Here is a 25,933-nt window from a genome sequence, read left to right on the forward strand (position 1 = left end):
CAACATTGAAAACTTTTCTGAATGCACGTCTTCCATGTTTTTCTACATACTTTTTCTATATTGATTTTTCTACAATGAAAATGATTCCTTATGTAATAAAATATTTTTTAAAGTAATTCTTATTGAATTACTGATCATGTATTCTTAGAGAAATATTTTAAGAGATCAGAAAATCAAAATCTATTCGTGATAATATGCTTGAGCAAAAGTTTAATAAGATAATAGCGTGCTTTATATAAAATGGTGAAAATTTTATAAGTGATAATTTTCATTTTCATAACACTCTAGGGAGAAAAAGAAGTATAAACGGAGTGCATTTTAAAGATTTAAAAAACCAATCATTAAAACCTGTTCTATTAAATTTTCTGTATCTAGCAAGTGACCTCTAAGAAATATAGTTATTGTTCTAAAACTTTATCATTTATGAATTAATTTTTGTGTAAGTTAAATAGCGTAAATATCTAAGTTTTCATTCTTGGGCATTTATTACATACAAATACAGTTCTGGTTTATTTATAAACTACCTCAAGGGTGGCAGAAAACACAGCCTTTTCTTGACATACATTTCGTTTGAAAGTTTCAACGTATATTGTAAAACTGTGAATCATTCAACATGACCATGCAACTGTACAATGTAATTAAAGTAATGCACATTATGGCATAATTTAACAGGATATTTTTAAAAGTAAATCCAAAGCAGAATTTACCACAGTTTGTGGGGAAATGGGTACTCAAAAACGGTGAAGAAAGCAGACACCCGTCTCCTTCAGAAGGAGGAACAGATAAATTATATTCATTCAGCTGTCGCAAGGGAGGCTCCTATTACTTGATGGATGACTGCCACTTCCCATCTTTCCTCCCCATGAGAAAAGACGTCAAGGGGAAAAGCAAAATGGTAGTGTTGGTATAGAAAAAGAACAAAACTAAAACTTAACATCACTGGCTAGCATAGAATACCTTATGATTGCATTTTAATCTTCCTGTTGGATTGAGAAAGATTACTCTAAAGTTCACTATATACATACCTCATTTCTATCATTTTCCTGAATTTTCTTAAAACACTTCTTATGCCATTTTAAATGACTGCAATCACAAGATGATCTGTTCACCCAAACCAATATGTTCCAGGAGAAATGCTGTAATGGCTGTCTTACCAAGGTACAAACCTGTAACAGGACTGTGTGGTTTTCCTATGACATGGCCAATACATTCATTCATCAAGGCTTGTAAACTCTAGAAACCAAAGGAAAATGGGAAAGAGAAAGAATGTATACTCACTCTCTTAATTATATACATAGCACCAATAAGGTCTTCAGTTGATTTTTTAAAAACATGCAACCCAAAGTATTTTCAAAGTTAGTTTAAAAGAAAATAAGTATAAATACAAATAGTATGTAATTTAAAATAATACAGCATACAGTTCCATTTTTACAAGTCAAAGCAAATTAGCTATCCATTTCCCATAACACAATGATGAGCACAAGCGAAGAGTTTTCCAAGTAACCATCTCTACTACTAGGAGGATAAAACGAATGAATTCACATTTTGAGCTACATCTTTTTGACCTGATGGAATTTGTCTGTCTAGCAGTGATAATGTTTAACACAGGTATGATGCTCTCAAATAATGCACACTGAAGTGAGAGATAATCCTTGTTCTTCCAAAAACTAGCAATTATGATGGCAGTTTATAAAACAGAACTCACAAATATCTTAGAAGCACTGGGATTTACAGACAACTAGACATTGACTCAGTTGAACACTATTGTTACAAAAAGAAAAAAGTACTGAATATCTTACTATGTTATTAAGAGTGCTTTAATGTCTCAGAATTACCATTATAAAATATTTATATATTTATAGCTTAAAAATATTTAAGAACCACTATTACATGTAAAACGATACAACCTGAAAACAGAGAGTGATAAACTTGTTTGTTTTGTAATGAAAAAAACTTTAGACTATTCCATACCAAGAAGTCGTCTTCTGGTAAAGCTGAAATAAAGGCAGGTTCAATTGCTTGCAGAAAATCAAATCCTTGAGTTGCCCACCTGGTATATGAAAAAGTTCAGTCACCACAAAACAAGCAAGGAAATGTGGCAGTTTTAGACTGTACAATACTGAAAAGTAATATAATTGGAAAATTACTATCTAGGACAAGGCATTTTTTTTTTTTTGGCCTGGGTTGAATATGTTTATAGTGTGACCTCTTGGGAAACAATAAATTTTTTAATTTAATTTGTTTAAGTCAATGGGAAGCATGAAAGACTTTAGAAGAGATGGATACCAATAATTATTTTGAGTTGTGTACGCCTGACTTCCTACTTTTAATTTCAAGATGTAGCAAACGTGTGTTTTCTCCAATACACATTCAGATAAATAGCTTAATTGCTTTTACGAAGTGCCCCCGTGCTGTCCCTTCATTTTGAATTACAGAACACTGCTATTTTTCATGCAGTCACGACCTTTTAAGAACTACATTTACTTCTGTGGAGCTACTATTGAGCCTCACAGACAATTTACACATTTTTCTCTGGCAAATTCCAAAATGGATTCTTAATTGATAACTAGTTACCAATTTCTTTTACATTTATACTATTTAACAGGCCTAAATTTCATGATGGAGGAAAAAAGTTTAGCAATCAGGAAGACCTGTTCCAAAAGAATGTGAACTCAGTTTGAAACAAACTTAAAAAAATTTTTTTCCAAGAGTGATAGGGTTCTCTACGTACACATTTTCATTTAAAAAAAACCTAATCACCAAAGAGTTTAGAATGCTCCCTTTTGAGTCATTTGTTCAAAAGTCCCATATAACATATATAAACAAAATACTACCAACCCCACATGATTCATTCAAGAAGCATTCTACTTAATCATTACCTGGGCCTTGTGCCTCTACCACTCTCACATTTAGTCAGGACATAATTCATCCATTTCCGGGCAAAGCTTATATATTTGTCTCCTATCTTCTGTCTGAATTCTCCAGACATCAAACGAACAACTTCTTTATGATACTGTAAGAAGAAACCATACATGTCAAAATCAAGAAGAAAACGACCATTATAGTAATATCCACACATTAGTGTCATATCTGTCTAAAATGTTTTCTAAAAGCAAAATCCAATTAAAATTTTTATATTTTGAATAGTATAAAGAATTATGAAAAGTACAGTGTCTCAAAATGCAATTTCATAAATGTTTTACTCCCGAGTATAAATTAAGAATTCAAATGCATACTATTACACATCTCTTCAAGAGAGTTTTAAAATGTAAGTAGACAGCTGTCAGCATGAAATAAAAACTGGGTAGTTACCTGACAATTTAAAAGTAAACTAACACTTCTGATATTCAGCAGTGGTGTAAGATAACATTCTTGACTAAGCTGTGATTACAATTAATATCAGATTTACTGTAAAAGATTCCCAATATTTTCTGTTAGTTATCGAACAATTATTAAACTGCATGGTATGTTACTTCTTATTCTGAACCTACCTCAAACCCAAAATTGTACCCCTGAATCATTGCTTCCCGGTAATACTGCTGCAGCGTGACAGATTCAGATTCATCAACTTCAGCATCAAATTCTGATGTGAACATGTGGTCCACGCGGTCAATGGCATTGCTTATTCTGTTGCACAGCTCTAATGCATCATTCTAAAGAGTCCCAAACCATGATTAATCCAAAATGAAGCAAATCACACAATACTTACTACATTTTAAAGAAGGGTTTTGTTCATCACCACACTGGCATTAACCACTGTAATACATTTCAGCCAGTTATAGTTATCAAAAGGAATGACCAAATATAGAGAAAATCATTTTGTTTTCATTTTTTCATGTTTTATGCATTATTTAATATCTTATGAAATACAAGAAAAAAAATCTATTTAAAATGATTGTGCCTAATTACAATCTGGTCCTGGAATGGATGGTTATGTCTTCAATATTTTTATATATCAACCACCTGTTGTTTTCTCTCTAGGTGGCTGCTCAAGTATAATCATGGTTTCAACCCCACTGAGTGAAAGCCCACATATTTCTAAGTGACCTTCATGATGTCATCAAGTCATATTGTGCTTATTACCCTGCTCCTTCCTAGTCCAGGGGTTCTCAACTGGGGCAGATTCTGCCCTCTCCCCTCAATGTCTGGAGACATTTTCCAGAGACATTTCTAATTATCAAAACTTGGAGGAAGGGGTGGAATCTACCAGCATGTGGAAAGCAGAGGCTAGGGATGTGCTGAACATCCTACAGTGCACAGGATTGACCCCCAGATGTTCAGGGTGCAGAGACTGGGAAGCCCTGCCTAGCTGAAGTTTTATTTGCCCTCAGCAATACAACTATACCTCCAAATCCATCTCCCTTTCCACCTCCCCTTAAAAACACACATATGCATGGACATGGTCTCCATCAGTCAATCTCCATCCTGTTTCAAAATACTCTTCCAAAATATCCAATAACTCTCTGAGGCTTACAAAATACAACCCAACATATCTCAACAACCTGATTTTTGGCAACCCTTATTTTACCAGTTTCATCTCCTACTACTTTGTATTGTATATAGCAATACCAGCCAAATCACACTACATGGTATTCAGTAAGCATACCCACAACCGTGTTTCATCAACTTCCAAATGCCCCTTTTTTAGTTCCTTCCCAATTTGTACTATTTTGAAATCCTCCCAAGCCAAAATGCCACCTTAGTATAATTCCCTGTCTCCTCTGTACTTTAGTGTGACAACTCAGTTCCTTAGGGCTATATACTCCTTTAGTTCAAGACTAATCAACAAATTTTGCACTCTCCTAAATTCTTTGGCTCAAACTAAAAGAAAAAAGTTCCCTGCTCTGATGTTAGGGTGGGATTACAATCTATATGAGAGATAAGATAAACATTTAGTTAATAAATGTTTATAAATAAATAGGACAAAACAGGTTGACAGAAGAAAAGTAAATGTTTATCAAATGGCGTGTAATTTCAGGGAGCAGTTCTTCAAGAAGTCAAGCCTTGAGGTGACTGAGAAGACATAACTGATGGCCTGGTGAAAAGTATGAATGACATCACGACTGACAAATGCCATACAACATAGAACGTGGTGAAAACAGAAAATAATGGAAAAGTAAGCGAGGCTACAGCTTGTCGTAAATTTTGAAGTCTTCTGTGCCTGTTCACAATTAGTTTTTTCTATTACAGTTCATTTGGCTGAATTATTTGTCAAACAAAACAATAAATAAATCTTCCATTACACATTACTGATATGGTGTACCTCTAGTAAATACTAGTAATTGCTAAAGGAGAAAAAAATTTACACTGGGAATGAAGAGACCTACGTTCCAATCTCAGCTTTGCTAACCTGTCACGTGACCATTATGAATAAGTCACATAACCTCTCAAACTTCTATTCTTCCCAGTTCCAAAGTTCTACAGTTCTAGGAAAAATTCGGGAATTTGTAGTTTAAACATGCAAAAATTTGTACTGGGGAAAAAGAGAGAATGGGAAGGACAATTTAAGAGCTCCAGTTCCCTGCATGACATCACCTTACACACATTACAATGAGCAGGTTCTTCCATAGCATTACTTCCAGAAGAAAAGGCAGAGCTAAGATAAGGGACAATGCAATACCTTCAGCTGCTGCAGAGCTTTGGCGATGACCGGCTGACTGGATGTCTGCTCCTGGCATAGAGTCATGAGTCCCTCAATGGACTGCTGGAAAGCTTTTCTCTGAATCGTGAGATGGGCAGACTGCATGACAACTAGTAAAAGATTATCCACCTGGGAGGAAAATCAAACACAGGGTTTAACAACAGACCCAGTTACTGTTTTCCCACTCTAATTCAACCCCCAGTCCAAAAACAATGCCAACCCAGGGCCACCAGGCCAACAACTATCTGGCCAGAAAATCATTTTCAAGCACAGCTGCTCCCACAGAGCAACACATCATAGCAGGCACTGACATCTAGGAGGGTCAGCACAGTGGAGAGGAAATCCATGGGACTGGGCAGGCATGACATCTTTGAAATATTCTAGAACTGCAAGTAGTTCAATATTGCTGGTACAGAGAGAGAATGAGAGAGAGAGAGAATGAGAATCAAGTGAAAGAGAAAAAAGCAGGAATAAGAGAGAGAGAGTGTGTGTGTGTGTGTGTGTGAGTGTGTGTGTGTGTGTGTGTGTGTGTGTGTGTGTGTTAGAGAAGTAAATGTAGGAGAAAAGGCAGGAATAAGAGTGAAATGAGATGCAGGGTCTCATATAAAACCTTAAGAAATTAGGACTTTATTACTCTTGTTCTTCAGAAGATAGAGTCATTGCAGTATTTCGAGCAGATCTGTGATGTGATTTGATGTATATATTATAATGAACATTCTGGAAGTGCAGAAATAAACAAATATAGAAGTGGAGGGAAGACAGGTGAAGCCTGAGCAGGGAAACCGAAAGGTAAGACACTGCACAAGTTCAGGAAAGGGATGGTAAAGCTCTGACTATGGCAGTGGCTCTGGAATATAGGGAAGGATCATTTATTGGAAATGCTTCCAGCTTGCCAGGGCTGGGATATAACTAGAAGGGTGGGAGGCTGAGTTTAGACTAACTGTCACATTTCTGGTTTAAACAAGTGAGTGAACACAGCACCATGCACTGAGTCGGGCTGTAAGAGCAGGTCTGTGGGAGTGAGGGAGACACAGGCCATGTACACAGCTCTGGTCAGGCTGCGCTCCAGGAGCACGTGAGCACACTCCATCACGGCTCCTATGCTGAACACAGACAACGTGAGAGGGCATATCACAGTTTTAAGTAGGGAGTTCCACAACTGTCACAAGGTCCCTGTTATATAAGTATGATAGCTTTCAAAACAAAGATTAAAACTAAATAACCAGTAAACCAGAGCACTTGAAGAATGAGGTTTTTAGAACTATTGATTACATTAACGACCTAATTCCTTTCAGATCATGGCTCTATAGACCTAACTACATGACTGAACTAAGAAAAGGTATAAATAAAAGAGATGGTTTATTTCAAATATTCAGTCTAATTTAACATATTTAACAGAATTTGATAGAATATTTTACTACCAATTATGCTGCAAAATTTTGTATTAAAGCATTGAGGCACATTTTGGGAAGTATATGCTTGAAAGTACTAGGGTGGTTAAATCAATCATTCATGAGCTGCCAACATTTTTCCTAGAAGTATTTTAAGTAAAACTGCTGAAAGGTGGGAGTGGGAGGAGTGGGCATGGGAATGGGTAAGACAGACCTGCATGCTTCTCAGGGTGTCAACCGTCTCCACCTGGGGCACAATCTTGACAGGCTGTGCTTCCCATGAGCCCCAGCTGTCCTCTGAATCTCGAGCCCGGTCACCATGCTTGGCCAGGAGGAGATAGGCATCAATGAGTACGTCATCTGAGTCTTTCGAACAGTCCTTTCCTGCAGCTGCATTGAGTAATTTCAAAATAATGCTTTTCTCCCCAGCAAGAAGGTCTGGAACAAACACTTGCAAGTTTTCCAACCCAGGAATCTGCACCTGGAAAAGAAACAAACCAACATCATAAATTAATGAATTGTGTGCATTCAAGAAATCCATTATTTAAAAAAAAAAACAAAGTAGAAAAGGACAAACAGGTTTGGGGAAGGGAGGTGGGAAGGGCAGGAGTCAGAAGCGAGGGGAAGGCAAGCCGCTCAGTTTAGTGTGGATGAGGAGGGGAGGAGAGAGTCTGTGAAGGTACTGGGGAGACGTTCTCATGTAGTCTGTCCCATCACAGAGCATTCTCTTCCTCTTCATTGTTTTATTTTCAACAACAAAGAAAATATTCTTTAGGGAAGGAAAGTCAGCCTGAAACAACCACAACCAATGCTAGTTTGCAAAAGTCACATGACTTGGTAAAAAGGCAAAAATGTTAACCTAGATTCACTCATTACTCCAGTGCAGGGGAGGGAGTTATCATAAAAAGTCTCTGAAAGATCACTTGAACAAGGGACACTGATGCAATGATGCTGTGCAGGTCACGCCCCCCACCCCACCCCTCCAAGCAGGTGAGTGGGATAGAATTCGGGGCCTGGGATAGATTTCCAGTGATGATATCACACACAGATTCTCAAGTGCTAAATCTCAGACAGCTTGAAGAGGATGATGCGAAGTAGCTCTGGTGACTACCAGGACACTGATTTGCTTCAGGAAGTATAAACATGAGAAACAAAATCACCATTTACATCAATATTGTCTCTATAATTATAGACATTACTTGAAATATCCATGTGTAACTAAATTAATAAATTAAAAAGTAGGAGCAAATACTTGATTTGTCTACATTCTTAAGAAAAGTTAACAAGTATGAAAAAAACTGTTTTTTTCCTCATTATTTTACTGGGAAATTATGGGACAGTCTTAAAACTGAGGTCAGGGTATGGCCTTCAAAGCTTAAAATATTTACTATCTGGACAATTAAGATAAAGTTTGCCTGTTGTAGAATGAAGTAGGAACGGCAAAATATTTCAATTGCACCATTTTAAATATGTACCTTAACATACTGTTTTGATTTCAGAACATCCAGGAGGTCTCTTACTGGGGCTGAAAGTACAAATTCTGCCGCGATTTCCAAGTCCTAGGATCACAGTTACAAAGAAATTTCCTTAGGGTTAGTTTGCTCAAAAGGCAAGTAAAAGAAAAATAAGAAAAAGACATTAACTAGCCAGCACGGTAAACTCACCTTCCTCAACATCTTAGCGAATCCCAGTGCCTTTGAAGCTCTTTCTCTGGCTTCATGAAAAAGCTCCTTCAGGGCTCGGCTAATCTCTATAACAGACCTCCTGCCACGTGGATGAAGTCCAGTTAGAGCATGTAAGGGAACAGCCAGAGGTGCGAGGGGCATTGCATAGAGATAAAGTAATTCCAAACCACAGTAATATAAAGACAAACTGGAGATTTTTTAAATGGGAGCAAGCAACTACTGAGCATGTATTCAAAATATTCAGAAGCTTGCTCCTGACAGTTTTGTAGAAAACATTTATATCCTTTACATATAAGCAGACACATTGAATAACCTTCGAATAACAGGAAACTTAATTGTCTAAAGGTTTCACTATAATCATTTCTTGGAGTTTGGGGTAAGTCCTTGACCCCCAGCTCGTTTTCAAATTAAAAATAGAAATTTACAAGCACAGTCTGGTAAATATCTAACCACTGGCTCCCCTCAAAATAGTGTCTTATGTGGTGCATGCCAATTTCTGTGGTACTAATATTGTCATCACAGCTAATTTTAACATAACAGTATGATATCCCTGAGCAACGACTCAGGAAGAGATGTGCACCACCAGCTCCTGAAACTTCAAAGAAACTTGGCATGGCGCTGCACAGATGTCCGCCCCCAACATTCATCCCAAGCAAACAGTTAGAGCATCCTAAAGGCCATTCTCTAGTTCACCATCTTAATTCCTGAGTTCTCATGTTCATTTGGTAACCATGAGTTTGGGATTATTTTGAATCCACCATGTTAGCTCTTAAAACTGTAAGACCTGCAAGCTGATTCATTCATCCCTTGCTCAGCTATTCAATATTTTCAGGTGAGAATCTATGTAGGATCTTCTTTCTTTAACCCTGGCATAAAAACAGACCAGGTGTTCTGAAACCCAAAATGTGTTCATCATAACTTGAATAGTGGGAGAAAAAACTTTAGTTCTGGAGAAGTCAGTTCTCTTTGAGCACTTGCTATGGTTGAATCATGACACTGCTGAATACATGGCCACAAAGTTGCACTATAGCTGATATATATGCCACAAAAAATAACAACTTCACATAGTTCAACCTAAATACTAGTTGCATAAAATGGAAAGAAACTGGTTTCTTGAAAGCTCTGGTTTTGTATACTTAAAGTTCAACAGAAAAAATACACTAAACATAAAAACAATAAAAATGCAACAAGTGACATTAAAATATATGCATGGATGCTGCAGAGGTTTTAAAGGACAGAAGCATATTAAAGGCATCCCAGACAATGTGGATGAAGAGAATTCTCATTTTAGTTGACTTTATTCCTCTCTCTAAAGGCACTATTTTTACTATGCTAAATAAATGCTAAGTTTGCCTTCGAGGGAAATTCACACATAACCATTACTGAGAGAAAAAATGAAAAGACAAATGAGTCAGAATCAATCCCTTCAGGTGCCTTGCCCACACTCTTCGGTCCAACACAAGCTAGCATGAACAAGGCCCCCTGCAGGCTCCTCCCCAGAACAACACCCAAGATAAGGAGTGCAGGAAAGAGCAGGGCTCTGACCTGATCTCATCCGAAGCACTGCTGTCGTCAGCACTGGTCCAAAACTCAGCACAGCTCTCCTGCAGGCCAAACTCTAAAAAACTCCCGGTAGATTTCAGCAGCATTCCTGCGATATCACTAAGGGAACAAACATAACAAAAATAAAGCAGAGAAGGAACACAGGCCTCACACACATCCTAAACCCCTGAGTGAGAAACTGAAAGGCTCAGCTTACTGCTTCCTGAGTTTCAAAGTCAAGGATGACAAGCGTTTTCTCTTCTTTTAATGTAAAACCATGAATGTGAAAGAGTAGAAATCTGGATACAGCACGTACTTACCTCTGTTCTATTACCACCATATTTCATTATAAACCTTAAAATCTTATATCGTATTCACAATATGTGATTAGTACACAAATATCAATTCCATCTTAAACAAATTTTCAAATGGTACAAAATGGTCTCTTACATAAATTAAATGATAGGACGGGGGAAAGTGAATTCTTTAAATGCAACTGTTTTTAAAAATTTCCCTCACAATTAGTTTTTTATAGTCAATAAATATGAAATACTCTACCTCACTGATGCTTCTTATTAAATACAAAATTCTAAATACTAGTGCTAAAATGTACACCCAAGTGTAAAAAATAAATTTAAATTAGTGTAGCAAAATTCAGCAACAGTTTACTGATCTCTACAATGTTCAAGGAAAAGAGCTTATAATCTAGGAAAAGACAGCAGGTAAGTATATAACCAATATCAGGTGTGGCAAAAGTTAAGTGTTATCAGAAAAGAACAAATCCAGCTGAGGGCACTATCTCACACCCAGTTAAGGGCACAGTCTCACACCCAGCCAAGGGCATGGTCTCACAGCCAGCCGAAGGCATGGTCCCACACCCAGTTGAAGGCTTGGTCTCAAACCCAGGTGAGTGTATGGTCTCATACTCAGTTTAGGATACAGTCTCACACTCAGCTGAGGGCACAGTCTCACATCCAGGTAAGGCACAGTCTCACACTCAGCTAAGGATACTGTCTCCTACTCAGCTGAGGGCATGGTCTCATACCACCCAAAGGCACAGTCTCACACCCACCCAAGGGCAAAGTCTCACACCCAGCCGAGGGCATGGTCTCACATCCAGTTGAGGGCACGGTCCCACACTCAGCTGAGGGCATGGTCCCACAACCAGCTGAAGTCTTGGTCTCAAACCCAGGTGAGTGCATGTTCTCACACCCAGGTGAGGGCACAGTCTCAAACCCAGCTGAAGGCATGGTCTCACACCTGGATAAGGCATAGTCTCACACCCAGTCAAGGACACTGTCTCCTACCCAGCTGAAGGCACGGTCTCACACCAGCTGAGGGAACAATCACACACCCAGATAAGGCACAGTCTCACACCCAGCAGAGGTCACGGTCTCATACCCAGCCAAGGACACAATCTCATACCCAGCTGAGGACACAGTCTCACACCCAGGTGAGGGCATGGTCTCATACCCAGCCAAGGGCACAGTCTCACATCTAACTGAAGGCACAGTCTCACGCCCAGCTGAGAACACTCTCTCATACCCAGTTGAGAGAACAACCTCACACCCAGGTAAAGCACGGTCTTACACCCAGCCACAGGCACAGTCTCATAACCAGCGGAGGGTATAGTCTCATACCCAGGTAAGGCACACAGTCTCACATTCAGCCAAGGACATGGTCTCACACCCAGCTGAGAGCACTACCTCACACCCGGGTAAGGCATGGGCTCATCCCCAGCTGAGGGTACAGTCTCACACCCAGCTGAAGGCATAGTCTTAAAACCAGCTGAAGGCATGGTCTCACACCCAGTCGAGGGCACGGTCTTACAACCAGCTGAAGGCATGGTCTCAAACCCAGGTGAGGGCACAGTCTCACACCCAGCTGAGGACAACATTTCATACCCAGCTGAGAGCATGATCTCACACCCAGCTGAGGCACAGTCAAGGGCACAGTCTCATCCCCAGTCAAGGGTAGTCTCACACCCAGCTGAAGGCACAGTCTTATACCTAGTGGAAGGCATAGTCTCACACCCACAGCTGAAGATACCATTTCATACCCAGCTGAGGGCATGGTCTCACACCCACTCAAGGGCACAGTCTCACACCCAGCTAAGGACACGGTCTCACACCCAGCTGAGGGCACTATCTCACACCCAGGTAAGGCATAGTCTCATACCCAGCTGAAGGCATGGTCTCATATCCAGCCAAGGGCACGGTCTCATACCCAGCTGAGAGCATGGTGTCATAGCCAGCTGATGGCATGGTCTCACACCAAGCTGAAGGCATAGTTTCATGGCTAGAAAGCCCTGCATTGGACCTTTAGACCTATGTAGAATTTTAACAGGTGGAATAACAGTGGGATGGGGGACTCTGTCAGGACGAAAATGAAAGAAAGGAAGGAAAGTCCAGGAAGAACCACAAATATGGTCAAAAGGCATGCTGACATGTCAAGCAAGAAGCATGTTTGTGGGGAGGAAAAAAATCATCCCATCTGAAAGGAGTAGTGGGTGTCTGAGCCACCAAGGGGTGGTAGACCACAACCAGGAATGTTAGCGAGTGCTGAGCTATGGAGGGCACTGGATGTCACACTGATTATTCTCATATTTGCTAGACAAAGGGGGCACTTTAGAATACAAAGTGGGAAAGGGACCTGACTAGAAACATGCTTTCGAGAAGATTCTATAAGGACACCCAGGACAGATTTATTCAACAGAGTAACTGTTACATTCTAAGCAGCAGTGAACAAAAGAGATAGGAGCCATGCAGTGGATGAAAAGACAATAAATTTTAAAAAGTAAAATACATTGTATTTTAGGTATTAGTAAGTGCTATGGAGAGAAAAAATAGGGAAAAAAGCTAAGGCATACTTGTGGGTAGGAATTTCAACTTTAAATATACTGAGAAGATTATACATGGACAAAGACCTGAAGGAAGTGGGAAACTGAATCATGAAGATAACTGGGGAAAACAGCAGTTCACACAGAGGGACCAGCAGGTGCACAGGGCCAGAGGCAGGAGCATGCCCAGCCTGTAAGGCCCCGTGATGAGGCCACTGCAGCTACACAGCAGACACAGCAGAGTCTTGAAGGAGGGCAAAGACCAAATGAGAATTCTATGTGTCAGCCTTCCGGCCACTGCTAGTCACTCTCACTTCCACTAGGCGAGACGAAGAGCGCTGGAGCATTTAGAGAGCCTGGTCTGACACATATTCTAACAGGATCCCTCTGGCTATGGTGCTAAGAATAAACCACAGGAGGTTATGGGCAGAAGCCAGGGGACTACTTAGAGAGGGACTGTGCTAACACACATGGAAAATGATAACCTGGCTAGTGGTAGTTTGGAGTGCTTTGGGGCAGAGGTCAGATTCTGTATACATCCTAAAGGGACAGCCAAAGGATTCAAGGTAGGATGTGTGAGAAAAAAAAAGAAGGCAGGGCTGATTCCACCACTGAATGAACCTGGAGTCGTTGCTGCTCTAACACAATGAAAGGCGCAGAGTCCAGAACCAGAAAAGAAGTGCCGGCCACAGAAAGGAAAAGCAAAGAACCCTGGGAGCTTCTCAGAACAGGGATCATGAATGCAGAGGCCAGGACTGCTCTCTAGGGAATTTGAAGAACATGCAAAAGACCAAAAAAAAGGAAGTGAGGGCATGGTAAAATCACCCAACACAAATTTGTAGTGAAACTAAACAGCAACATTGAAAAAAATGTCTTCAGTAAAGCTTGACAGGCTGGAAACAGAAAATGCAAACATAAGGAACTACAGGCAAAGTAGAATTATGGAAAACTGAGAAGGAATAGATGTGGAAAATGGCAATGAATGCATTCTATAAGAGGCTGACTTGGGAATCAAGCAAAATAAGAAAGCAAGACAGACTGGGATCACAGCCTGAAGGACTGGAGGAGTTATGAGACAACAGCAAGGTCACGGCTTACCCAAAGTAAAGAGAGAGGATGTCAAAAGAACTGGCAGTTAGGGTAGAAAGGTTGAGATACTGAAGATTTTGAGATACAGAATATGAGGCAGAGATCAGTGGAGAAGAGAACGGTGAGTTGCTGAGTGAGAAGAGCACTTGACATGAAAGCTAAAGCCCTAAACGCACACAGAGGGCAGGCAAGGGCATCTGGGTTGGGTATAAAAGATCTCGTAAGAAAGGAAACAAGAAGAAAGAAAATGACTGATGAGACAAGTAGGAGATGGTGGCACCAACAGGCAGCAGCAGAACCTAGAGCACAGGACACTGACCCTCACTCTGCAAGTTCAAGACAGAGTAACCACTGATGAAGACCACTGACAAGCACCGTGTGCCCAACAGCCCCAGCCTTCACTCAAGAAAAGATGCTCATTTTCTAGTACAGACAGCCCAGCCCAGTGGTCACGCTGCCCTCCTCACCATATAGAACCCCAGTTCATAAAGAGATTCTACGGTGAGAATCATATTCCCAAAACAGTGGCAGTAAACACACACTTAAAAAGCTTAAAGTGCTTAAGTTCTTGATGTCCTCACCGAGACTTACACACACAGGTATGGTCTACCCTTCAAGGGCTCACATTATCCTTCCTTTTATTAAAAAGAGAGGGTTTACGCTAAGGCAGGATCTCTCAAATCAAAACTGATATGCCAAGTGGATGGATCTGTGGTGGGGCCATCCTGTGCACTGTGGGACATTCAGCAGCATCCCTGCTCTCTGCTAGATGTTGGCCGCACCCTCCCCGTCATGTCTCTAGACATGGCCAAATGTCCCCAAGGGGGCAGGTCACCCTGGTTGAGAGCCACTGCCCAAACCTTGGAAGGGGAGCACATATGAAATAGGAATAACTATAATCTCATGTAGCTAAACAAGCACCTGTGGAGAACCCCTGAGTTGACCGGGAGTGAGAGTAAGAAGCACGGACACGCACGCACAAGCACAAGGAGTCCTACCAGAAAAGCTTTCCGGCCTGTGCTTCTCCTCCCCGTATGTAATGTGTGATCTCTTTGGTGAAATTCCATTCTTCTTCTAACAGGTTTTTTAAACTATGGGACGCTTGAGGTAACTGCTGTAGCATTTGGATCCAGCTTCTCATGTAATCAAAATATACCTTAAAATACAAAAATGTAAAGGGAGACATTTGAGAACAGATTTGCACACCTCCCAATTCTCACCTGTTGACATGAAGGCTGTGAGTCAGCAGGGCAAGGCAGGAGGGAGCATGGAAGAACATAAAAGCATGTAACACCAAGGGAGGCAGGAGACTTCACTACTGCTAGCTGAGGGTGCAAGGATGATTTCTTTTTTTAATATCAAAATTCAACTCCTTAGCAATTTAACGCATCATTTACAACCCCCCAACATCCTAAGAAAGTAATGAACATGTTTACAAAGGATAGAAAGCACACTAAAGGGAGAAACAAAACAACAGCACCTAGAAATGTCCATTATAAATGCAATTGTGAATATTACTCCTTGAAGAGGTCAGGGGCTTCACTTGTTCATGACTTGAGCTTGAGATATATCTTCTGTGCTGCCAGAAGGAAATGAGCATACTTCTTCCCACCACTCCTTCCTGACATCCAGATTTCCGTGACATTATTTGTTCAAGACTTATGACATAATTATGATCTATAACCAAAATATCCAGCTGCTCTGAGTGGGGTTTATGTCCACGAGTCCTATTACAACCGCTTCCCCATTCCTAAATCTTTCCTTTATCTGCTGGTTAACCAGGTTTCACTATCAAGCATTTTTTCTCTACCGAGTCACAATGGCTATATCATCAAACATCACCATCTATGGACTGGGCAGAAAGTAGTTAGTCACTCATTCCCTTCCTCAGGACTTTTCAGACGTCACTCTACTTCCAACAGTGAGTATGACATCAGCATGAAGAAGACCGCACCAGTCTGAGTGGCCAGCCGCCACTGCTCTCTCCAAACCGGAAGGTGACAACACATATGTTTTTAGAATTCTTCCTCCAGTCTTGGATTTGTTTTTTCACCAGGCTACATCTTAGAGTTCATTGTTTAGAATGATTTTTTTTTGAGATCCAGTAATAACTTTCAGCAAATTTTAAGTCTTTTTAAAATTTCAAAATAACTTTCTTCTGCTGTGTCTTTGAATGCATCTGGGTCCTCCATCCTCCAGGTTTGTGGTATGACCATGCAGCCCTAGGTCTGCCGTGACTAGAACTGTGTGCAGAACCTACATTCATGGGTCTACCATGAGTTCATGGGTCTACTACCTTCTTATCTAAGTGAACCAAGGCTTCTGACTCCCAGGCCCAGAGTTGCCCCTCAATCCCCGGAAGGCTCCCCCATCTCCTACTCCCTGAAGCCAGCTCTCTTCTACAGCACTTCTCCCTCATGGCCCTCTTAAGGGACAACAACTTGTCTTTCACATGTTCAAGGACTACAAAGAGTCAGAGCCCCTTGCTTCTCCCTGCTCCTCTTAAATGACTGCTCACACATTCTTTAGAAAGCAAAACAAAGAAAAGACTGCTAATGGCATGGGCCCCTCCTCTTACTGTCCTCGACTGCCCTCCAACTCCTCCCCAGTTTCAGACCTCAGCTGCCAGGCTCTGGCTCTGACAGTCTTCCCTCTAGAAGGTGCTGCCATCCTGCTGTGTGGCATGGCCCCGTGTGGAGGACACACCGAACATGTTTTAGTTCAGTTCCTGGCTGCCTCCATCCCCCATGACTTTTCTCCACTTCTGGCAGGGCTCTGTCTGGATTTTGACATTCCCAGACCCACTCAAGCTCCCAGACCACCAGTTCAAATATCCTGGTGCTAAAGCCGCCTGCCCTCTTCCCAGCTGATTTGCTCAGCCACTGCCACCATGACTGCTCTCTTCACCCTACGTGAAACTCCAGTCCATGGACTCCCCGTCTTCTCCCCCTTATGAGCCCCACCCTTTTGTCCACCTTTCTCCTGACTCACTTCCGACTCCATGGGCTCATCCTTCAACAGTACTTCTGTTGGTATGCTCAAGGCCCTAGCCCATCTATACCTGTCACTTCACACACGTGTTCATCCCACGTGTCTGTCAGGATGAAGCCCAGACGTCCCACTCCCATGCCCACTCAAGAAGCTGAGGGCCATTCCTCCTCATCCCACCACATGGTGTACACTGCTGGTAATCGTAAGTGTGTTTCTACTCAACTTGTTTTCCTTCTCTCTACAACCACAAGCTGGAAACTTTCCTATTTGCCTCAAACCACCAACACCCACCCTCACCCATTCTCGGCAGAAGTCATTTCATACAAAACCTCTCATCTTCCTGGTACCAAACATGCTGTTATACCCTCTCCTGCTTCCTTCCAGACCAGAGAGGAGCTGCTGTTCCTCCTGATCCCAACACTGGTGTTCCAAGTTTGAGACCCATCTCCACCCGAAGTCTGAGGAACATCACGGCTCCTCATAGTTATGTATACATACGTGTCTCATTTTTCACTGCTTTCCCTTTACAAAGTCAACCCCACAGGCTTTCAAACAGCCTCCAGCCAATGTAAACCCCTTCCCTGGACTCACACCTTCACCATCATCCAGCTGCGAAGCTGGACACCTGCAGTCATGCCCGCCTCACCCATCCCATCCACCTGGGTCCTGCCCACATTTCTCTGAACACTACACTTTTGCGAATGTACGTTACAGCCTCTAATCCAGGGACTAGCATGTGCACTCCTGGTCTCACACCTGCTCTGGAGCCCTCAGCCTGCCCTTCACCATAGCAGAGCCCCCATGGGCTTCCCAGAGAACCTGTTCCCACCATGCCCCTTCCCAACAAGGATACTCTGTATCTGCTGCTGGCATCAGACAAGGGCCTCTTTCCTCTCTCTTTTTTTAAATTAACAAGCAAGGAGGCTAGAAAATATTCTAATAAATACCATCCAGAATAAACAAATATTTTTTCATAATTATTTTAGATAATTGTAATAAGAAAAATTAATTCTTCCTTTGCTTCTTTCTTCTCTTTTTCCTCTGCCCAGAAGCAACAATTATCATGAACTCAATGTTTCCCCCAGTCTACATGCTTTTAAAAACAATCTGTTATGACATACATTACAATATACAGTACTATTTGGTCTAAACCTTTTATCTTTCCCATTAAGTTGATTATAATACATATAAACGTCAGACAAGCCCCAGTGCTCCTCAGGAAAGCCTTCTCCAACCTCCACACAAACTTGAGCCGTCATAGACCTGTGCCCTTCCTTTGTGGCATTTTTCACAGCTGCAGTTTTGTCTACAGGATTCTATAATAGCCACTAGTGATCATTCTTAGATTCCAGGAGGGTGTTTATGCTCATCATTAAAGTCTCAGCACCCTGCATGATGCCTGCCTGGCATACAGTAGATACCCAATAATGAACCCACAGAGTGAAAAGTCAGTCCTTCCTGCTCCTTCACTCTTGATTCCTCTGCAGAAACACTGTGCATATGTGAGCTCTGTCTTGTGTGTCTTCTATGACCATCACAGCTTGTCCATCACATTTGTATGCTCATTCTTTTAAATTCTTGCTATGTGGCTTAAGTCTATCACATGTTCCTACATCATCTATTACTATGTTCATTGTTTTGGTTATTTCTCAGGCCAGGGACCATGGAGATGAGCTGAGATAGTTCACAGCTTCAGTTGAGACTAGACAACTCAAACACTCACCACGTTATTTCCTTTGACCTGTATGCGTAAGCGCCTCTGTCTTTGAAGGCTTCTGAGTGGATGATATAACACAGAGTAAAGCCCCTAAGCGGCAGACTTTCTGCATTATAACTGGTTCACTGTTGCTTCCCCTCCCCCTCCTATCAGAGCTCCCAAGCGTTAGTCTCCCTCAGCAACAGGTTTAGCTGCAGAGAGTATTTCTATTGATGCTCCTGCTCTGTACATTTCAGTCAACAATGGGCCTTCTGCAGTCATGCCCTGCTTCTTTCATGGCTGCTCATATCTCTAGACAGCATGGTTCCAACTAGGCCCTAGATGGGCCCTTCAGGTCCAAGGAGGAAAAGTATTTAGAGCCTGTGCTCACCCTATATGTCAGTCTATATATCCAGGCAAATAATGTTACAGTCCTTTTATTCTTGGAAGGGTGGGAGGATGGATCTATAACCAATGCCCCCCTTTTCTGGACATGGATTTTTCTTTCTTTGCTGTTTCTGGTGAGTTTCAAGAGAAGGGTAGTGTGGTAAACACAATTTTATTGCATATTCAATAGTCATTTCTTCCTTTCTTCCTAAAAGAAATAAAGATTTTGTTTGGGCTCCCTCAGTCCTCCAAACACGCCCTTGCCTTGATCCTTTTAACACACTACAGGGCACAATTTAAAAACCACTGATATTTCTAGTTTCTTCATCTGTGAGATGAGAGACTGTATCTCATGCAGATAACTGACAGCAAAGCCAAAACTAAACTCTGAGCAGTTCTAAAACTAACTAGCCGAGAATGTTGGTAATCACCTGCCAACACGCAGGTGCACCAACGGCTCAGACCAGCTATCCAGGAAGGCACAGTTCACCTGCCCAGAGCTCCTCACCCCACGCCCCTGAGTCTATGGGATAAAAGGTCATCAAGGCGGTTTGGAAGCAAAACACGTTTTGTCTTTTTAAACTTCTGATTTAATCATCCGTTAAAAAAAGAGAAAAAAAATCATTTGCTTTTTGCTTTTTACCATAACTTTTCAAAGATAAGACTTTTTTGACATTAAAAACATATAGTATTTCAAAATGCAGACGTTTTATACACTCTACTCTTTGAAATATTTTCCCCAAACAAGTAGAAAGAAATCTCAAGCTCATTAAAATAATTTCTCGTAATATGATATTTTAAGTCCCAACCACATTCCTCCTTCACTTCTCCACAGAGGCTGGACAGGCCCATATCTGAATTCCCAGCCTCCTCATGGTAATGAGGCCATGCAACAGGTTGGGTCAATAAGATGCAGGGAACACTTGCTGTGCAGGACTTCCAGGAGAGCGCTTCTGTTCGATAAAAAGGTTTGGACTTAGCTGGCAAGGTCCTCTGCCCTTTTCTTCCAGTCTAAAAAGGTGGCACTGGAGATGTTAGAGCCACCTCGTGGCAGGATGTAGTGAAAGCTAAGCAATGATAAAGGCACCCTGAAAACAACGGACTCCAGGCACATGTTTTCTTTATTATTTCATTAACCTGCCACATGACATAATCATTTCTGTATACGCTCCAGTGAATCTAACATGTACTTATGGTACACTAATGCACTACCAGATCTTAAGGAAGAGAAAATGTCCAGGTATAGCCCTTGGCTCATGAAGCTTTCAGTCTAATTAGGGAAACCCGAGAACAGTCTCTGTTTAAATGTGAAATAGTATAGTTCTAATTATAACTCCTAAGAGTTCAAAGAAGTTATAGATGAATGTGGGCTGAAGGCTACAACTGTCATATAAAGCTTTCAAGAGGGAAAAAAAAAAGCCTGCAAATCTTAAATAGGCAGGTGGGGAGGCATTTCTAGCAGGAAAGAAGATAAACAACAATACAGAGGTTAGAGCACAGGCAAACACAATGCAAGTGAGAAGACTGGAGTATCTTCTGAGGAAGAAATAAAAATAGATCTATGCCTGACAAATCAACCTATTTGCAAATTCTCAAATATGCCAGGTTCCTCAACTAACCCTTGACTCATCTTTAAGATTCAGCTTCCTCAGTGTCAGCACCTCCTGGATGTCCCAGGCTCGTCCAGGTGCCTCCGCTCAGCACACTCTTTCCTCCCCCAGCACTCAACACTCAGGGCTGGAAGGATCTACCACATCCAGTCCTACCAGACTATGAGTTTCCTACTGTTCTTCACTATCCCCAGAGCCAAGCAAGGTTCCTAGCATATCCCAGGTAATGGAAATGGTTGATGGTAGGTAGCTCAACAAAACAGGACCAGATTTGATTCTATTTCTGGATCATTCTGCTCTAAGTTGAACTATCCTACAATTAAAGCACAAACTAGGTTAACATTTGTCAAAAACTTAGAACTATTGAGAATTTTTAAAATGTGGATTTAGGATAAATGCAATCTAACAGCAGATGGACAGACTCAGGTTCAAGGACACCAGCACTACTACACACACACACACACACAGCACAATACACATGTAGAAGACCTTCCTCCCCACTGCTCCTGACCATCAGCATTTTATGCAGATCCTCCTCAAAGGCGTCGATGTTGCAGTCGGGCTTTCCCAGGTCATCCAGGACCTCCTGCAGCATGAACTGGTAGTACTGTTTCATCAGCAGGCCGCCCTTCAGGACCTCCTTACACTCTCGCACCAGCTGCAAGAGAATAGACATCCCGGCCGCTACACAGCCTGACCAGACAACCTGGCCCCTTCACATCATCCCATTCAAATCCTTCTGAAAAACCTCACATTGTCTCCAGATTCTCCGTCTTTTTACTTTATGTATATAAATATCTTAGTAGTCTCCATCAAGTAAAAACATAATAGTGAAAATAAAAGAATTTAATATTACAGCATGGATACACATAGAAAAGACCATATAGGCAACTACTGCTTTGCTAAAATATGTTCTCCTACAAACAATTTTGTAGAGAAAGATTAAAAAATAGGAACAATTTTTCTACTAGCTTACATTATAAGATGAGAGATATGAGAGAAAAATCTCCTAATGAAACTGATAAATATTACTAAAAAATAATAAAGATTCAAATATACTTACATACCAAAGAACAGGGTGGTCTTTGCAATAATTTAGCATAGCTTATCTACTGTGATTTGTGGCCTAATCTACCATCAAAAAACTCAGATAATCGCAAACACAAGCAAACAAATCTAAGATTAATCTGATGATATCAGATAAAAATAAAGGAAAAACAATAAACTAAAAAGATGGGCAAATCTGCAATGTATGGGTCCAGAGGGTAACATAACAAAGGTAGAAAGAAGGTCGAAATGGGACAACCTGGAAAACCCTTCATTAATGAAAGGCTGGGACACCAAGCCCTCAAATTCTAATCAACAGGGACTATGGTATGAGATCACAGCCACATTCATTTTCATACATATTAGTCAAACCTTCAGTGCTGCTAACAGGAAAGTAAACTGGTACAAACTTTCTAAAATCTAAAATTTATGACTCATTTATTTACTATTGTGTTTTACACTCAAGAAATAATAAGAGATGCAGGCTAAGATTTAGATACAAACATACTTATCACAATGTCAGTTCAAACAATGGGGATTAACTGAATAAGGTGTACCTACACAGTACAGTGCCATTACAGCACTTACACACTTGATTTTGAAAAATACTTAAAGAGAGGGGGGAAAAAATCACACACACATATATACTTACTTGTGTGTGTAGAAGTATTCATGTGTAGGAAAAACAAACAGTTGAAAATCCACCAAAATGTTAGAGTGGTTATCTCTGAGTGGCATGAATAATAGGGTAGTTTGTAGTTTTGTTTGTATAACTTCCTGTACTTTTCAAATTCTCTTCAATATGGATTGCTTTTATAAACAGAAGTCTCTCCCATAAATGTTTTTAAGACAATTATCCATGATAAGAGAGTGATGGCTACAATGACATCTACTAAAAAGTGGTTTGTACAGATTCTATAGATATCAATTAAGGATGTCATTTAGATGCTTATAACTGATCTTTGAATGCATCTAAACCAAAATTTTGATTCTCTTTTAACTCTAGCAATGCTACATTCACCTAAGTATTGTTCTTATTTTTTAAAGTGTTTTAACATAAATTACTATTTAATCCTCACAAGAGCCCCATCGGCAAAAAGCAAACTCTATTTTACTAGGTTATATTTATGAAGAATTTACTTTGTGAGGAAGGGAGTTCCAAAGGATTTTACCAAAATGTCCTAAGTAACCACTGCAATACAGAAGACTAGCTAAAAGCAAGGTCAGCATGCACAGCGAGACAGTCCCCAGAAACAAGATGGTGAGAAGCAAGGAAGTTCACAAGCAGATGGAGCTGTGGGCGGTACCAGGTGCAAACTGAAGGGCTGGAAACGAGAGGCAGGGTCCTCTCCAACTGGCCTCCACTAGTCAGTCTAATCTACATTTCACTCAGCAAACAGACACAAACCCAATTCTGTACCTACTGTGTGACCTGAATTCACCTGTCTTTCCTCCATCTGTACTGCTCATCTATGTTCTGTCCTGTCACTCACAGAGCCAAGTAGCTCTCAGTCCTTCAATTCCTACAAGCTGAATGTGCACAATCTGCAAAAAACATACTTCCCTTTCTTTTAATTGGACAAGAGTTAACATTTTTTACTTTATATAGTAAATGTCAATATGTTAGTATCACAAAACACTAACACAGACCCATTCCAGCACTCACTCTGCTAGATACAACCCTTCCAGCCATTCCTCTGCTGACCCTGGATATCAAGCCCCCGTAAGATCCCATCCAGAATGAACTCAGAAAACAGAAGCTGCCACTACTGTTTAAACCACATCTGCTTAACCAAGCAAAAAGTTCAAACCTCTCCCCTCTGCATACTCTAAAGACATCTATCTTCTTACACAAACCTCAAATAGAACAAGAAAATAAATTTAAGAAACTTATACTCTATCTCTTATGAATGAATTTTAAATTTCAACCTTCAAAGACTGATATAAACAATGTACAGGTTCATACATGTGAGGATTAAGTCCTTCTAGAAAAAGGAAGTAGATGGCAGAAAGGTTGAACCACAATCTTATCTTTGAGGATTGCATGTAAAGAACATTTAAAATTACCCTAAAAAGTGCATCTTAAAAACACTAACATATACTCATTTTTTTACTATTTGTGACAATTAGGGGGAAAAAATCCTCAAAATAAAAATTATAGGCCTGCAGAATAATATAATAATTACTAAATATTATAGATAGTCTTTGAAGCAAACCTGCTTAATACTCAAGAGAGATGGTTCTCCAGCAGGTCTCTGCTCCAATCTTAGTTTCAGACACTCATGTATGACATTCAGAAGGACTCGGCAGAGGACTAGGAAGGCAGGTTCGAATGAAGGTAAGTCCATGGCCTTCAGCTCCTCCCATGACACGGCACTGCATTTCTGCTCAGAGGAAGGCGGTGTCCTTGACAGCTGCACATAATCTGAACCCCACATGGGATCTGGAAATTCAGAAAACTATAACAAAAATCCAACAAACAAGGATTAAAAGAGCATACAGGACAATGCCCTATGGTTGTGGTTATAAACTATTTATTCTCTATAAGTTGCTGACCAATCTACACAATTTTAATTTTATTATTATTTTTAGTTGGAGTCTCACTCTTGTCCCAAGCTGGAGTGCAGTGGCACACTCACGGCCACTGCAGCCTCAACCCACTGGGCTTAGGCAATCCTTCCACCTCAGTCTTCCAAGTAGCTGGAACTACAGACACATGCCACCATGCCTGGCTAGTTTTTGTTATTTATTGTAGAGACAAGATCTCACCAAGTTGCCCAGGCTGATCTCGAATCCCCAGGCTCAGGCAATCCTATTGCCTCGGCCTCCCAAAGTGCTGGGGTTACAGGCTGAGCCACCGTGCCTACCCCAAAATTATAATTTTATAGGGAAAAGAATATTGACTCATTCAACAATTTGAACACAGACCTAAAAAGTTCTAAGAATGTCAGAAAACCACAACAAGAACTCAAACCAAACTGCAAAATTTTTATCAAAAAAGCACAGTAGAAAAGAATTAAGCCCACCTTTAACATTTTTGCATCACACTTAAAATGACCAGAACACTTTATTTTTAAGGTTATATAGAGTACTATCCACAATGATCTCATGTGAGAATTATTACAATTTAAAAAAAGACAACAAAATCAAGTCATAGCTAAGTAGCCATTTATGAAAAATAATAGCCTGTGGACTCAGTCAATTTTGCCCATCTGTTCTCTGAACAATGCTGATGGAAAGAGAGAATTTGTAAGGTCGGCTTGGGCGGCACTGCTTAGTTGTGTTGCTTGAGGCTTCCGATGCTTCCAGGGAGTTCCAGCAGTGCATTCTGTTCGCTATCCCCTTCAGATTCCTTACCTTGTCCCTGTAAGGGAGGGTACATGAAGTGCTAGGAGTGCTCTCCCTCTGCCTGGCCATGCTGCCTGGCTCCCTAGGTCCCCTACCTCTCCTCCTTTGGTCCTCGGAAGCCTCTCAACTCCTCTATGGAAGTCATTCCTCCCCTGCCAGTGATTCTCCACCAGAGCACCTACTCCTTGCGATCAGAATATTTCACATTTTCCCATAACTTGGTGACAGAACTTCCTGAGGGCAAGGACCTTTCCTTCCTTACCACTGTACTATCTATCAACAACCGCCCCAGTGCCTGGCATTTAGCACAGCTGGCCGTAACTGTGTGCTGCTGTATTCATGAATGATACCCTCATCTGACACTTTGAAGGCCCCCACATGCTGCCCATCTGCCAAATACAGCTCAAATAACATAACCTGGACTTGAAGACCCTCCCTGGTCTAGCCCTACCCTTGGGGCAGCCTAATCCAAACTCCAGGAGACCCGCCCCGCACACCTCCCTACAACACATGTGCCTGTAGCAGCCTGTCTTCTGCCATGCTGCCTCTTCACCTGGAAACATTCCTCTCTTCATTTTTCCAACTCAAAATCCTTACTTCTCAAGGCTCACTTCATGGTCTTTCCAATGACTTGCTTCTCTCCCCCTACAATATGCCAATAGAAACT

At 41.1% G+C, this 25,933-nt stretch overlaps 1 protein-coding gene across 4 annotated transcripts in view; it reads right to left on the reverse strand.

The window, feature by feature from the left end:
• Nucleotides 1-25,933, reverse strand: part of MAP3K4 (mitogen-activated protein kinase kinase kinase 4) — a 111,842-nt gene that overhangs the window by 21,845 nt on the left and 64,064 nt on the right. For 3 of the 4 annotated variants that reach the window (XR_002482082.1, XM_008060126.1, XM_008060124.2), the window contains exons 4-15: nt 24,135-24,377; nt 21,383-21,529; nt 15,186-15,343; nt 10,263-10,379; nt 8,697-8,796; nt 8,508-8,591; nt 7,247-7,513; nt 5,621-5,770; nt 3,492-3,653; nt 2,880-3,013; nt 1,972-2,050; nt 1,155-1,233 (exon numbers count right to left, since the gene is read on the reverse strand). Coding sequence is in view for 3 of the 4 variants with exons in the window: in XM_008060126.1 (XP_008058317.1) it covers nt 1,155-1,233; nt 1,972-2,050; nt 2,880-3,013; nt 3,492-3,653; nt 5,621-5,770; nt 7,247-7,513; nt 8,508-8,591; nt 8,697-8,796; nt 10,263-10,379; nt 15,186-15,343; nt 21,383-21,529; nt 24,135-24,377 (1,720 nt within the window). In the remaining variant the exon portion in view is untranslated. The remainder of the gene's footprint in view (nt 1-1,154; nt 1,234-1,971; nt 2,051-2,879; nt 3,014-3,491; nt 3,654-5,620; nt 5,771-7,246; nt 7,514-8,507; nt 8,592-8,696; nt 8,797-10,262; nt 10,380-15,185; nt 15,344-21,382; nt 21,530-24,134; nt 24,378-25,933) is intronic. The other variant, XM_021713408.1, reaches the window with a different exon arrangement.

Source organism: Carlito syrichta, unplaced genomic scaffold (genome assembly GCF_000164805.1).
Source record: "Carlito syrichta isolate Samal-C Ts95f unplaced genomic scaffold, Tarsius_syrichta-2.0.1 Scaffold304521, whole genome shotgun sequence".
NCBI classification, from domain to species: Eukaryota; Metazoa; Chordata; class Mammalia; order Primates; family Tarsiidae; genus Carlito; species Carlito syrichta.